The sequence below is a fragment of the Eublepharis macularius genome, chromosome 1 (assembly GCF_028583425.1).
Source record: "Eublepharis macularius isolate TG4126 chromosome 1, MPM_Emac_v1.0, whole genome shotgun sequence".
Lineage (NCBI taxonomy): Eukaryota > Metazoa > Chordata > Lepidosauria > Squamata > Eublepharidae > Eublepharis > Eublepharis macularius.
In genome coordinates this window covers 213094081-213109654 of record NC_072790.1, presented here as the reverse complement: position 1 = coordinate 213109654, position 15574 = coordinate 213094081, and the positions used below count along the sequence as shown (strand labels likewise).

At 44.0% G+C, this 15574-nt stretch overlaps 1 protein-coding gene across 1 annotated transcript in view; it reads left to right on the top strand.

Moving 5' to 3' along the window:
• The window catches only part of EFEMP1 (EGF containing fibulin extracellular matrix protein 1), a 78062-nt gene that overhangs the window by 55146 nt on the left and 7342 nt on the right, over positions 1-15574 (top strand). Inside the window, exons 8-11 of the mRNA XM_054986771.1 lie at positions 7318-7437; positions 8358-8477; positions 9150-9273; positions 9387-9582. Of these exons, the coding sequence (XP_054842746.1) occupies positions 7318-7437; positions 8358-8477; positions 9150-9273; positions 9387-9582 (560 nt within the window). The remainder of the gene's footprint in view (positions 1-7317; positions 7438-8357; positions 8478-9149; positions 9274-9386; positions 9583-15574) is intronic.

The window sequence follows — 15574 nt, the reverse complement described above, 5'->3', positions numbered from 1 at the left end:
GGAAGACAACAATAGGTGGGGCAGATGAGTCTCCCAGGGTTTTATAATTTTGGTGCCACTACTGAGAAAGCCCTTTCTCTGGTGGTCCTCCATCTTGCCTCCGATGGCAGGAGCACCTGCAGCAGGGCCTACAAAGATGACCTCAGAGGTTGGATAGGTTCATGTAGGACTAGGCAGTCCTTGAGGTATGCTGGCCACAAGCCATACAGAGCTTTAAAGGTCAGTTCCAGCACACTTGCCCACAATTTGAGATCAGAAGCAAATTGGGAGCCAATGCAGGTGGAACAAGACTGGCATGATAAGGTCCCTGCAACCCACTCCAGTTAGCATTCTGGATGCAACATTCTGTACCAGCTGTAGCTTCCAGGCATAGTAGTAGGATATTTTTTGTCCAGGAAAGGCCAGAGCTAGCGAAAGGCACTCCTGGATACCACCACCACCACCACCAGCATATCCAATTGGAGGCCCCTTTTAGTTTCACTACATAAGTGAATCAGACTGTTTATTCATTTAAAACATTTGTATGCCTTCTTTTTAGCCCAAATAGGGTCCCCAAAACGGTGAACATTAAAACGCTAATAAACAATTTAGAACAACATTTTAAAACAATTTAAATTTAAAACATTTAAAATAGTATTTTAATAATAATAATAATAATAATATTTGGTTTATACACCACCCTTCAGGACAACTTAACGCCCACTCAGAGCGGTTTACAAAGTGTGTTGTTATCTTCACAACAATCACCCTATAAGTCTGAGAGAGCTCTGAGAGAGCTGTGACTGACCCAAGGTCACCCACCTGGCTTCAAGCGTAGGAGTGGGGAATCAAACCTGGCTCTCCAGATTAGAGTCCTGCCACTCTTAACCACTACACCAAACTGGTTCTCTTCAATAAACACACACAACACAAAAAACAAGGTGGAGGGTCTAGACAAAGCTAGACAAAACAAAAATGTCTTCATCTGCTGACTGAAGACAGCACTCAAGGGGGACAGAAAATATCCCTGGAGAGAGAATTCCAGAGTTTGATACCGTGACTGAGAAGGCCTACCTGTCTAGCCTCATAGAGCGGGGGCATCTGAAGTAGGACCTCCAAAGTTTACCAAATTGAACAGGGAGGTTCATATGGGAGAAGGCAGCCTTAAGATATGCTGGTTCCAAGCCGTACAGAGCTCTAAAGGTCAATACCAGCACCTTGAATTAGACCCAGAAGCAAATTAGGAGCCAGTGCAGATGGAACAATATTAGAGTGATACAGTCCCTACAACCCACTTCTGCCAGCATTCTAGCCAGAGCATTCTGTATCAACTGAAGTTTCCAGACAGTCTCCAGGGGCAGCCTATGTAGTGGGCATTGCAGTAGTCTAATATAAATGTTACCCAGGAAGAGCCGCAGCTGGCTCAACAGTCAAAGTTGATAAAAAGCACCCTTGGTGACCACTGCTACCTGCTTATCCAACAAGAGGCCCGGGTCAAACCTGCTCCTTCAGGGGTAGCACAACCCCATATAGAACAGGAGAGATAACCCATTTCATGGGTCAGAAATTCCCTCCATCGGTAGCACCTCTATCTTGTTGGGATTAAGTTACAGCTTGTTAGCCCCCATCTGTCTGAAAACTGCCCCCAGGCACCTAATCACACTTTTCACAGCCTCCCTGGAATCTGCTGGTAGTGTGAGATAGAACGAGATAAACAAGTGACTTGCTCAGTTGCAGATCGTCAGTGAGCATGTTTCTATAAATTTCCCCACCAGTTGGTGGGCATTTTAATGTTACCGTTACTCATAGTAGCAAACCCTTTGTTTTCATAGACCAAACCACATGTGCCATCTAAATGTTGGTGAGCATGTGATTCAAGAGAGAAGTTGAGGACTAAATCTAGATTTGCCATCAGCACTTCAGTAGAAGGTAGAAAATAAAAGTTAAACATGCAAAATGGGATTCAGTGCAGGACCACATACCTGAAGTTTACTTCTGAATTCCTGCTTGCCATCATTTATGCTCTTAAGATGGGTATAAAATGGGGCAGTGGGTGGAGGGATGACTACATTTAGGAAAAATAAATCTGACCATTTCACAATGTGCCAATGCTCTTGAGCTTTGCAGACTGATCTGCTGGTCTCAAAAACTTGCATCGTAAATGTAGTGGAATGTTAAAAGAATAGACCTCCAGGGTAATAAATAGCTTCAGATAAATCTTCAACAGTGGTGTGCTGAGAAGCCTTATCAGTATGTGTTTCTTGCAGCAATTATTTATAAACCCTGTCAAAAAAAACCACACCAGGGGATAGGGGGAGATGCTGGAATGTAGCATTTACTAGCCACAAGGAGCATGTTTGGAAAAGTTTGTTATATATTGGAATAGACACTTTCCCCCCTGAAACGCCTTTTTTTTTGCCGGGGGGGGGGTGTCTTTTGCTAGAAGAAATGAACAGACCTCATGGGCATAAAAAGTGTAGGTAGTGGAAAGGGGGTGGGGGAGATGCATATTCTTCCATCCAAATTTAATGGGCAGGAGGAAAGTCATCTACTAGTCAGCTTGGCCCTCATGCTGCCTTGTTCCTCTTTTCCATGGCTCAGCCAAAGGGGCATTTCTGACATTCTTGGACAGAAAATAATACAGTGAAAGATGGCCAAAAGATACCTGAATTGTGCCTGTATTAAGAACAGCTGGGAGGTCAGTTTCAATCAAAGAGAAAGCACATGGGAGAGACACACATACCTTTTCCCCGGAGCCGTGACCCTCATTCATATCGGGTTCCCATGGCTGTGTTTTGAGGCTAAATTATACACTGGAGTTTCGGTCACAAATACCCTGTGGCCATGGCTCTGTGTGCTGCTGGCCTGTTTGGTGAGCCACTGGGTGCTGAAGGATGCAGTCCCCTTGCATCTGAGAAAGGTCCCAGGGCTCTGGTGTTTCCTCACCCACTCAGGACAACTACAGGCTCCAACCATCTCAAAGGACTGTAGATGATTCCAGGTTAGGATGAGAGATTGATTGGGCTTGTGGCAGCTGACTGTGGACTCTTGTTCAGTGGCTTCCTGCAGCTCAGTACTGACATCAAGTGTATGCACAGCCTGCCATACAGGGCTGATTAGATGCTATCTTAAATAAAATGGCACTGAAGACTCTGAAACAGTATTCAGTTCTCTTCCGGCTAATGGATCAACCTTGTGCATGGCCACAAAAAGTAGGCTCTAGAAATAACTTTGCTAACCAGCTATACCTGTATTAACCTAAAGGAAAAGCTACCTTTTTGAACAGCTTTCCTGCTTAAACATCTAGAGACAATTGCTACCCATCCCAAGTGACCCACTTAATCCTGAAATATACAGACCAGTTGTTAACTGGATCAAGACAGGATCCAAAGGGTTGCACCTTGCTCAGCTGCTACCAGTCTGCTAACTGGTACCCTTGGTCTAGAATGCTCAAGTGCATTCTGGCACTTCTTAAAAATATGTGACTGGTGGGTATTTGGGCTTGAAACAGCCAGGATCAGGCTGCTGCCGGGCGGGAGAGGGTTCTCCACCCATCAGCGGCCCGTTCCAGGCCGATTCAGGACCGACCTGGGCCGTTTCGGGCCCATTTTGGCCATTTTAGGCTTGTTTTGGCCCAATTCAGGCCCAAAACAGCCAGGATCGGGCCACTGCCTGGTGGGAGAGGATTCCCCTGCGCGGCAGCAACCCATTCCAGGCTGATTTGGGCCACATCCGGGCCGTTTCAGGCCTGTTTGGGCCATTTTGGGCCCATTTCAGCCCAATTCAGACCCCAAACGGCCAGGATTGTGCTGCTGCCAGGCATGGGAGGGTTCCCTTGTGCGGCAACGCCCCATTCCAGGCCCGATCTGAGCCATTTTGGGCCCAATTTGGGCCCAAAACAGCCTGGATTGGGCCACTGCCGGATGAGGGAGGATTCCCCTGTGTGGTAGCAGCCTGTTCCAGGCATGATTCGAGCCGTTTTAGGCCTGTTCCAGGCCAATTTGGGCCTGATCCAGGCCATTTCAGGCCTGTTTCGGCCATTCTGGGCCCATTTTGGCTAGGATCGGACCGCTGCTGGGTGGGGGGAGGTTCCCACACATGGCAGTGGCCTGTTTCAGACCAATTTGGGCTCAATCCAGGCCATTTTGAGCCTGTTTCAGTCATTTGGGGCCCTTTTGGGCCCAAAACGGCCCAGATTGGACCACTGTCTGATGTGGAAGGCTTCTCCTGTGTTGCAGCAGCCTGTTCCAGGCCCGATCCAAGCCGTTTGGGGCTAATTTCAGCCATTTTGACCCAATTTGGGCCCCAAATGACCAGGATCGGGCCACTGCCACAGAGGGGAGGGTTCCCCTGCACAGCAGCGGTGCTTTCCAGGCAAATTTGGGCCCTATATGGACCCCTTGTGGAGCCCAGAAGCGCTCCCAGGATGGCCACAGCCTGCGTGATGATTCACTTCTAGGAAGTGAAATCATTGCACGCACGTATGGTACCCGGTGAGTTCCACCACCTCTTTTCCCAGAAAAAAGCCCTGCTTATTTTATAGCCCAAGGAAATTGTCCCATTAGTCTTTCTCACTGGTTGGATTATACCTGTTCTAGTGTGAGGCCCTTTGTTTAGCCATGCTTATGACCGTACAGAATTTGTCAGACCAATCTGCCAATACGTGTTTATTTTTTATTAAATTTCTTCTGAGTTAATTAAGAAAATGTTGAAGGCAACACAGCTTGTAACTATAAAACTAAGATGGGTAGCCATGTTAGCCTCTCTGTATCTGAAGAAGTGAGCTGTGACTCACAAATCTCATACTCTATCACAAATTTTGTTAGTCTTAAAGATGCTACTGGACTCTTACTGTTTTCTACTGCTATAAACCTAAAACCATCACATGTAAACCAACAGTTTCTACAAATTGGTCATCAGTATTATAATATACAAAAATTAAAAAATAATATTTTGAACAAAAATTGACTGAGCAACATAATTTACCTCTGTTTCTTATAAAAGATCACTGAAAAACTAAGTAAAATGCTTTGTATAGCTTCTAAATCTTCAGGTTTGGACTTGGACTTCATGTATGTTAGAAAGGATAGGTGCAGAACATTGTGGATTCCAATTATTTAAAAAGCAAGTTGCTAACACGATTGCAGAGGCATATTCAAGAAATGTAGGATCTGCAAACAGTGTAGTGTTCAAGAAACCATCTTGAGTACCTTGTTTGATAACATGCCCCCTTCTGGTCTTCACAAATGCCTCTTCTATACCTACTACACTGATATTTGCAAGAATTTGTTTACCTCATTTATAGCCTGCCTTTCTCCTCAAGATTCAGTGCAGGCTATGCAGAACAGACAATGCAGATATGCAGTGCATATACATAAAATATCTAGTTTTTTCCATATATATACTTGAATAGTTCTTAATGTAATCCATGTTGTATATAATTGTCTGGTACATTTCAGTCTAAATTAAGGACATCAAAGACATTCAACAAATACACACTTTCTGCAAGAGGTAGGGGGTTGTTTTAGGCACTTGGAAGGGAAGATATTGTCAACTATAAGAGCTGTCAAATATAATAAAAGCAACCAAAGATAATACAATTACACAGACTGGACTTTCTGTTACTGGAAGCTCCTTACACAGCAACCCACACAGCCCATGACCTTGTTCCAGAACAAATCTCTATCCTGATCTTCTATGAAGCTCTTAAGCTTTCTACCACCCACCTTTTATACTGACTTAGCCTGCTGAGTTTACCAGACCTAATGATTTGCCAGGCCCAAGGATCAGTAACACCTGATGGTTATACTCCTCTCCCATAGGAGGCTGAGCGTAACAAAAGAGAGCCCTGCTTAACAGCTGTATACAGTAGGCTTGCTTAACCTTCCAAGGTACAAAACAACCACCCCCTGACAAGACCATTCCTAGGCTGCCTCAAGTTTCTTACATGTTTGCCCTTTATATACTCACAGGTTCCCAAACAGGCCAAATAGAGGGGGAGTGAAGCCCCTTCTCCATGTTTGCTGCTGTTATAATCCAAATTGGACACTACACTCAAGAACTGAGGGGAATGTACAATTCATATGTGATTGTTACACAGACACAGGGTGGGCTGCTGGGCCTCTCACTATGGCAGCCATGGTAGGAAACTTCTGCCAGCAGCTTTATTTGCCTGCTGCTGCTCAAAGTGGCAGTGAGAGAAAAAAATTAATGACAACGTCAGCTGCATTGCAACATCACTTCTGGGGGAAACTGAGAAATGCCATAGGGTAGGTGATTCCTAGAGCTACCTTTTGGGCTTTCCCTGGAGGTGACGTTGTGACGTAGCCAGTGCTTCTCTCCCCCCCCCCCCCCCACCATATTTCCCCTCCCCAACCCTCCTGCTGGTTGCCAGGCTTGGCAGCATGAGGAGGAACTCTTGTGTACTCCATAATATATAATTTTGTCAGTGATTAGTTGTGCCAAGGGATCAGCAGGCCCTTGAAGGAGGGCCTGCTGAGCATATCTGCCAGTTCATCCACACTATGCACCAGCATCCTCACTGCACCATGGGAATTGTAGTTACCACACCTCGTATAATCAGAAGTAGAGAGGGCTACTGGATGAGCTGTGATCTTCTTGCATGGGATCAGATTTGCCCATTGTATTGCCCTTGTCTGGGAAGGTCTGCTCCCAGCTGCAGTATTCACAGAGGCCTTTAGGCCCTAGTGGACACTGATATTTTCACTGGTATAAATCAGGCTCTAGCAGCCTCTTTACAAAGCCTAAGTGAGCTCAGCACTCCAAATCTGCCCCTCCCCCAAAATCACAGCTTCATGAAAAATCAGGCATGGTGGGCAAATCCTGCTAAAAATCTACATACACCTCTGCATTTCTGGATTCAGACTCCTGTTAGTTTCTCACATATCTCTACTAATTGTAAAGTTGTAAATGTTCTGGGATTTTATGTGTTTTATGCTTCTTGATTTTTAAGTGGTTTTATTGACTGACTTTTAATAGTTGTTAATTTTAATATTTATGTTTTTTATCTTGTTTTATTTTATGAGCCACCTCAAGTGAGTCTCTGAAGAGGTGACATATAAATGTTTTAAATACATTCATAAAGCTCACAATTTAGATGCATATACTATCAAAAACAATTTTCAGTTTTAAGGATCCATGGAAGCAGGGCTGGGGAAACGACCAAGGGCTGGATTCTAGTCTTCAGTTACAGAAATTGCCCTGATGGAGTATAAGGCAGTTTTTCAAATGTATAGAACCATCTGGCGAATGAGCCTAAGTACCACACAAGAGAAGATCCAGCTGTGTGTAAAGATTTTTGTTACATTTCCTTTTTAGACATAAATGAATGCGACACCAGCAACCCATGTGCACAACTGTGCTACAATATTGTCGGCTCCTTCCTTTGCCAGTGCAATCAGGGCTTTGAGCTAAGCCCTGACAGAATCAACTGTGATGGTGAGCTTCTGTTTTCTAAATCGGTAATTCTCAAAGGATATGGGGCTGGGTAGGGGAGCAGGGAGTCTTTTCGGTTGAGCTTGCACAGTGTTGGTGATGTGAGGCCAAAGACATTCTAAGTTGTCCTTGATCTTTCATCCAAAGCCAAGGTTTTAAAAGGAGCCTTTATTAGCAAGTTCCCTAGCAGCTATATTCACTGCCTTCTGATCCAGCCAAAGTGAAACACTTTGAAGTCCTATTGATTTTATTGGAAGAATTAAGCACATGCTCCCCTCTTCTCAGCTGTCAGTTTGGCACCAACCTCTCACAGTTATTCAGACTGATTTGAAAAGAGTTGATAGCAGTGTGGTGGTTATAATTGGCTGGGTTTTATTATTTGTGTTGCCACTCTGATGTTGACTTATATTTGTTTTTATAGTGGTGATATGATGTTGGTTTCTGTATTGTTTGCTACATGCTGTGAGTTTATTCTTGGCTTCTATTACCAGTTTTATGTTGCTTTTTATTTCCTGATTTATGGTGCTTTTGTGAGTTTTTTGTTTGTTTGTTTTTCCTATTTTAGGGCTGTTTTATACTATCATTTTAATTTTTCTAAGCTGCCCCATTAGTTTTTAGCTGAGAGTACGGAGTAAAAATGCTTGAATAGATAAATAACTAACATTACTCCCATTTAAAACCAATTGGATCTAAAAATCCTTCACTTTGCAGTTAATTGAGGTCACTATGGGATGCATAGTAAAGTAACAGAGTATGTTTTACACATATTTCGATCCACAGTACCTCCACTTGAAAGAAGTTCTAGTGTCAAGGTTAGGAAAGACATTTGCTGTAGGCCCTGAGTCTGCATGTAATTTGTTATAGCTTTGAACTGCTGTTTTGTTTTGGTTTTGCCATTGGTTCAAACTGTAACTCTTTTGCAGATGTTGATGAATGCAGAACTTCCAGCTTCAGGTGTCAATATCAGTGCATCAATGAGCCGGGGAGGTTCTCCTGTGTGTGTCCAGATGGATATCAGTTGGTCAGAGGGATAAATTGTCAAGGTGGGCATACTTGTCTTAAGGTTTTTATGCCTGCTGGATTAACAGCAATATTTAAACCACTAAAAACATAAATAATGAAAGTGCTTAATTGTCACAAGGGCATCTCCATATGGTTCAAATCTTATTGATGTAAAAAGAATTCAGTGGGTTTAATTCGGGGAGAATTGGCAGGTGGGAAGGGGCTGATTTAACCTTTCTCCTGCTCACCAGCTCTCCAACCCCAGCTAGCTTGACTTATTACCAGTCTCAGAGACAGCTGGACTGAAAAGGCTGGATAAAGGTTGCAAGTGATAATTAGCAGCTGGGGAAAGGATTAAGCACTCTATTCCTGCCTGCCAATTGTTTCTGCAAGTATCCAACCCCTCTGTTAGGGTTATTGGGCAAACCAGGGTGAGGAAGTCTTGTTCTTCCCTGAATATGTAAACTGACTACATTGAATATTACTGTGATTACAGGTGACATGTGGACCTGTCTGCAGAGTTAGAGTTGAGATGGTCCATTCAAACATACCAGTCCCTCAGAGGGGAATATGCACATGCAAAGTAGTCCTTAGTGTGCACTTTAATGGTTCATTTAATGGACCATTAAATTATTATATCAAACATCTTATCATCTCATCTTCACTTACTGTGTTTGGAAACTTACCTTTGTTTCCTTTCCCCCCTAATTTAGATATAAATGAATGTGAGGTGGGTAATGAATGCCGGGAGGATGAAATGTGTTGGAATTACCATGGTGGGTATCGCTGTTATCCCAGGAATCCTTGTCAAGAGCCTTACATCCTGGCGTCAGAAAAGTAAGGGAAACTAGTCTAATAAGTCCTTAACAAACATTGATTTCAAAGTTAAAAACTGAACAGTTCGCACATGGATGGAGTTCGTTTTTCAGTCATTGTGGTTTCTTTTACAGTCGCTGTGTCTGTCCAGTGTCCAATCCCCTTTGTCGAGACCTGCCATATTCCATTGTACACAAATATATGAGTATCCGCTCAGATAGATCTGTGCCATCTGATATTTTCCAAATCCAGGCAACCACCATTTTCCCCAATACTATTAACACATTCCGGATCAAGTCTGGAAATGAGAATGGAGACTTCTTTCTGAGAGTGAGTATTTTGAGTGTGCTCCTACAGTTACTTTTCAGTTCAGGCTTGGGCCTCTGGAGGCAAGGGGGCAGTCACGTAGGCTGTTCCTGAATGACAGGTTGCTAACAGTGAAATGCTAGGCCAGTGTCAGCAGCTTCATGGGTTTAGGTAAAATTCTAGGGGCTCCTTGTGTCATCTGATTCCTGCTAAACTGGCAACGACAATACCACCTTCTAGATATCAGCAATGGTGGCACAGTGGAGATCAGACTGGTTCCCACATCTGGCAGTCTGCCCCAGTGATGCAGATAGCGAGGCACCCAAGTTCTTACTTTAGGTTTCCAAGTGGTTTTTAGTCTAGGCAGCTTACAGGCCCACAGCAACTAAGCCTCAACACTAGATTTGTATCATATGCCATTCTCTGAGTCCTACTTTTCAGGATAAAGATTTGTACATTTTTAAGTGTGTTGTTTTTAGATCATTTTTCTTTAAAATTTATTTATTACTAATTCATTTATACCACACTTTTCTTACCAATGGGGAACCAAAGTGGCTTACAATATTCTCTTCTTTTCCATTTTATCCTCATAAGAACTGTGTGAGGTAAGTTAGGCTGAGAGTGGGTGACTGGCCCAGGCTCATCCATGGCATTGTAGGAATTTGTACCTCCATCTCCAAGGGCCTAGTCACACACTCCATCCATTACACATTTTTTGGACCTTCCCCTGTTCTTTAGTCATTTAGATTGGTTTCATTGGAAAACATATTTCTGAAATTTTTTTCATGATATCCCTCATTCAAGGGATGATCCCAATTTCAGGCACATAACAGAAAACATTCATATTTTAGGGACAATTAAAATCCTTGTTTATATAGCAGGAATTTGTGTGGGAGTTTTTTCTCCTTTCTTCAAGCAGCGGCGGTGGGGAGGATATATTTATTTTAAACTTTAATAAAGTATTAAACTTTAATAAAGTACAAAAGCAAGGGGAACCAGACCCTGCTTCTTCCCATGCTTTACTTCTCTATTCACTGATGCATAAAACATTTTTTTCTCCTGACTGATTTCTAGTATTGAAACTAGGCCCAAAGAAAAATGCCTCAAGCACCAAGCCAAACTAGATGTGATGGCACACCTGGGTTTGAGCCATGGATAACAATACCATTTTAAAGCTCAATTAGGTGATTTTTAAAAATCCACAATGGCCGGATCCTGATCAAGCTTGCAGTGCAACTATATGAGGCACTCTTGTCATCCCATCCCCCACCCCATGCGTTTTCAAATGCGAAAAAACCTGGGGAGGGCAGTCATTTTGGCACTTGAAAAGGGACGTGGGGGAGGCACAAGAGTGCCTTATCCAGCTGCAGTTTTTAAAATCACTTCATCAGGCTTTAAAATGGTGGCCACTTCCATGGGTTGGACCTAGGAACACTGTCATGTTTAGCTTGGCCCTAAGGCACAGAGGAAGGGGCAGGATATAGCTTTCCTCTTTCATGCACTTTAGTTGTTTAAAACAGATCCACCCCTACCCACCACACATGAATGGATTGGCCCATCCGCACGTGCATGCGCACACACACCACTTTCTCAAGCCATGGCCATTTTAAATGCTCAGATCCTCAGAAAGCCTTCATTTCTGATCTCTGACATTTCATCTGGTTTGACATGTGTATGTTTATTGGGTGAGAGGAGGAGGCTTAGCTTCTGTGACTCACAGTCTGAGTTATGTCTTTATTCCCCTCCCAACCTGTAATGTAGGCAAGCTGCCTATCAGAGGAAGAGGTGGTCCATTCTACACCTATCCCTAGCTTTTGCTGCACTGCTGGCTAGTGCAAGTAAAGTCTTTGGTTTGTTCTCTGCAGGGAAGGTGCATTGTTTATTGCTGGGGATGAAGAAAGCAAAGGTTGGGCCTTTGCTGTCTATATCCCCCCCACCCCACTCTGCTCAGCTCTGTCTACCAGCAGATACAAGCAAAGCTTTGGCTTGCCTAGCAGGTGCATCCCTAAACAGTGAAATAGTTTCTATGTAAGCAGGAGGCATGCTTGCATAAGATCAGAAAGCCTTTCCATTGACATTGCCGTGACTGGCAGAAAATAAAAATACTGTGTGTGTAAAAGCCAGTTGTAAAGACCCATTTCGTGGCATATTGATTGGATGACATCCATGTCCGGCACATACCTGCTGAGTTACTCTCTCACTGCCTCTGCTGCTGAACCAGGTTCTGAAACCAGAGAACAAAGTGTCAGAATGCCTATTAGATCCAAACATTTCTGAGTACTATTGAATGTCAAAAATGACTGCAGTTGGATTAGTCTAGTTATATTAACTATATTAAAGAATGGATGTGATTCAAGTCAGATGGTTATTATCTGATTACACGTTGTTGGCACATGAGGGCATATATCAGGTTGGAGGATGAGCAGCTGTAAGAGCCAGAGACAGTGTAGTTGATGCCATTGGGTCCTGTAATTGTATTCCCTGGGTAGATATAGGGGCAGAGCTGGCATCTGGGTCTGTTGCAGGGCTTGGTACCTGTGCTGGTGACTCTGCTGGCCGATTCATGATTGTAAGTGAGAAGTCGTTTAAGATTGGGGGGCTGTCTGTAGGCAAGGAAAGGTCTTCCACCCAGGGCTTCTGAGAGAGAGGTATCATTTTCCAGGATGGGTTGTAGCTCACTGATGATACGTTGGATGGGTTTGAGCTGGGAGCTATAGGTGACAACCAGTGGTGTTCTGTTGTTAGTTCCTTTAGGTTTGTCCTGGAGCAGACTGTTCCTGGGTACTAGTCTGGCCCTGTTAATTTGTTTCTTCACTTCATTTGGTGGGTACTGTAGTCCCAAAAATGCTTGTTGTAAATCTCTTAAGTGTGAGTCTCGGTCGAGAGCATTGGAGCAGATACGGTTGTAACGTAAGGCTTGGCTGTAGACAATAGACCGAGTGGTATGTTTAGGGTGGAAGCTGGAGGCATGTAGATATGAGTATCGGTCTGTTGGTTTCCGGTATAAGGTGGTATTTATTCGTCCATTATGTAGTTGTACAGTGGTGTCCAGGAAGTGTACCTGTTGTGTAGAGTGGTCCAGGCTTAAGTTGATAGTAGGGTGAAAGTTATTGAAGTCCTGATGAAATCTCTCAAGGGCTTCCTTCCCATGGGTCCAAATGATGAAGATGTCATCCAGGAATCTTAAGTATAGTAGTGGTTCCAGTGGATGTGAGCTGAGGAAGCGTTGCTCTAAGTCCGCCATGAATATGTTAGCATATTGTGGTGCCATGCGTGTGCCCATGGCTGTGCCATTAACCTGTAGATATAAGTTGTCACCAAATTCGAAGTAATTGTGAGTGAGCACGAAGTGACAAAGTTCAGTGGCGAGGTTTGCTGTGGTTTTGTCCGGGATAATATTCCGTATGGCTTGCAATCCATCTGCATGTGGGATATTGGTGTACAAGGCCTCCACATCCATGGTTGCTAGGATGGTGTCATCTGGTAGGTTGTCAATGGATTGTATTTTCCTGAGGAAGTCAGTGGTGTCCCGTAAATAGCTGGGTGTGCTGGTGGCATAGGGCCTGAGGATAGAGTCCATGTATCCCGAGACTCCTACTGTGATGGTGCATTTTCCTGCAACAATTGGGCGTCCTGGGTTACCCGCTTTGTGGATTTTGGGTAGTAGGTAGAATCTTCCTGGTCGTGGTTCCTGGGGTGTGTCTGTATGGATGCATTCTTGTATGTCCATGGGGAGTGTTTTTAATATTTTATTGAGTTCCCTTTTGTATTGTTCAGTGGGGTCAGAAGGTAGTATTTTATAGAATGTTGTGTTGGAGAGTTGTCTTTCTGCTTCTTGTATATAATTTTGTTTATCCATGATGACAACTGCTCCGCCTTTGTCAGCTTCCTTGATTACGATGCCAGAATTATTTTGGAGGCTGTTTATGGCCTCTCTTTCTCCACGGCTGAGGTTCTGCTTTAGGTGTTGTTGTTTGTCAATTATCTCAGCCTGAGCCCGTCTACGGAAGCATTCAATGTAAAAGTCCAATGAGGAGTTACGGCCCTCAGGTGGTGTCCATGTGGAATTCTTTTTCCTGGAGTTTTGTAACGATGGTTGTGTATTGCTGGGTTGGGGGGGTGGGGGCTGCTGAGGCTGCTGTGATGGTGTCTGTTCAGTGCTTTGTTCGTCATTTTGTCCAGCAGAGTAGTTGAAGAATTCTTTCAGTCTTAGGCGTCTAAAATAGGCCTCCAGGTCTCCACAAAGTTGTATGGTTTGTGTGGGTCTGGCTGGGCAAAAGGATAGTCCACGTGAGAGGACTGATTCCTCTGCTGGGCTCAGCTTGTAACTGGAAAGATTGATGATGTTGCTTGGATCCCAAGTGTTTTTGCTCTCTGTTGCAGGCAGGAGTTTTGAGAATTTCTTCTCCTTCTTGTTCTGTAATTCAGTGAATAGATTACAATAAATAGTTTCTCTGGTTGTGGCAAACATCTCCCAGTTACCGGTCTGTGCAGAGGGGGTGCACTTCATGGAAGAGTCTAGTTCAGAGACCTCTTGCTTGATCCATTGTTGCTTGCTGTACATCAGTCCAATGAGGTGAATTAAGAGTTTCCTGGATAAGGTGTTGCATAGTTTCTCACTGTAGTCTGTGTGGTAAGTGGATTTCAATGGATTCCTCACACGAAGTCCCTTGGGTAGAATGTCCAGTCTTTTGCATTTAGAAAGAAAGATGATGTCTGTTTGTATCTGTGCCAGTTTCTTCATGAGGTTGATGGATTTCCTCTCCATTCGGCTGAATGCGGTGCTTTCCAAGGTCATAGATCCAGAGGAGTTAGCCGTGTTAGTCTGTAGTAGCAAAATCAAAAAGAGTCCAGTAGCACCTTTAAGACTAACCAATTTTATTATAGCATAAGCTTTCGAGAATCAAGTTCTCTTCGTCAGATGCCTGATCAAAACTGGGCAGATACAGAAGAGGAGGGGGAAAGAGAGAGAAAAAAGGGAGGGGGCATAAATCACAAGAAGGCAGAATGCAATTAGCATGGAGGCTATCAAAACATTCCTTTGCTTGGAAATGTAAACATTTCCTTTTGGTGTGCAGTCAGTTTGTAGCAGTGAAGGTATCCAATTCCTATGTAGTATAAGCCTTCGATGACCACAGCTCTCCCTGCCAGCTGCATCTGACAAAGAGAACTGTGGTCCCCGAAAGCCCACACCAGGCGTCACTGGGCTCCCCCAGATCACGCCTCTGTAAAGAGAATCTGTTACCTGTGGTAATGTGATAACCATTCATAGTCTCTATTCAGTCCCCGCTTGACAGAGTCAAATTTGCATATGAATTCCAATTCAGCAGCCTCCCGTTGGATTTTGTTTTTGAAAGGTTTCTGTTGAACCACAGCGACCTTTAAGTCTTTGGTGGAATGTCCTGGTAGATTGAAGTGTTCTCCCACTGGTTTCTGGATGTTTCCATTTCTAATGTCAGATTTGTGTCCATTTATTCTTTTGCGTAGAGGTTGGCTGGTTTGTCCAATGTACAGAGCAGAGGGACATTGTTGGCACATGAGGGCATATATCAGGTTGGAGGATGAGCAGCTGTAAGAGCCAGAGACAGTGTAGTTGATGCCATTGGGTCCTGTAATTGTATTCCCTGGGTAGATATAGGGGCAGAGCTGGCATCTGGGTCTGTTGCAGGGCTTGGTACCTGTGCTGGTGACTCTGCTGGCCGATTCATGATTGTAAGTGAGAAGTCGTTTAAGATTGGGGGGCTGTCTGTAGGCAAGGAAAGGTCTTCCACCCAGGGCTTCTGAGAGAGAGGTATCATTTTCCAGGATGGGTTGTAGCTCACTGATGATACGTTGGATGGGTTTGAGCTGGGAGCTATAGGTGACAACCAGTGGTGTTCTGTTGTTAGTTCCTTTAGGTTTGTCCTGGAGCAGACTGTTCCTGGGTACTAGTCTGGCCCTGTTAATTTGTTTCTTCACTTCATTTGGTGGGTACTGTAGTCCCAAAAATGCTTGTTGTAAATCTCTTAAGTGTGAG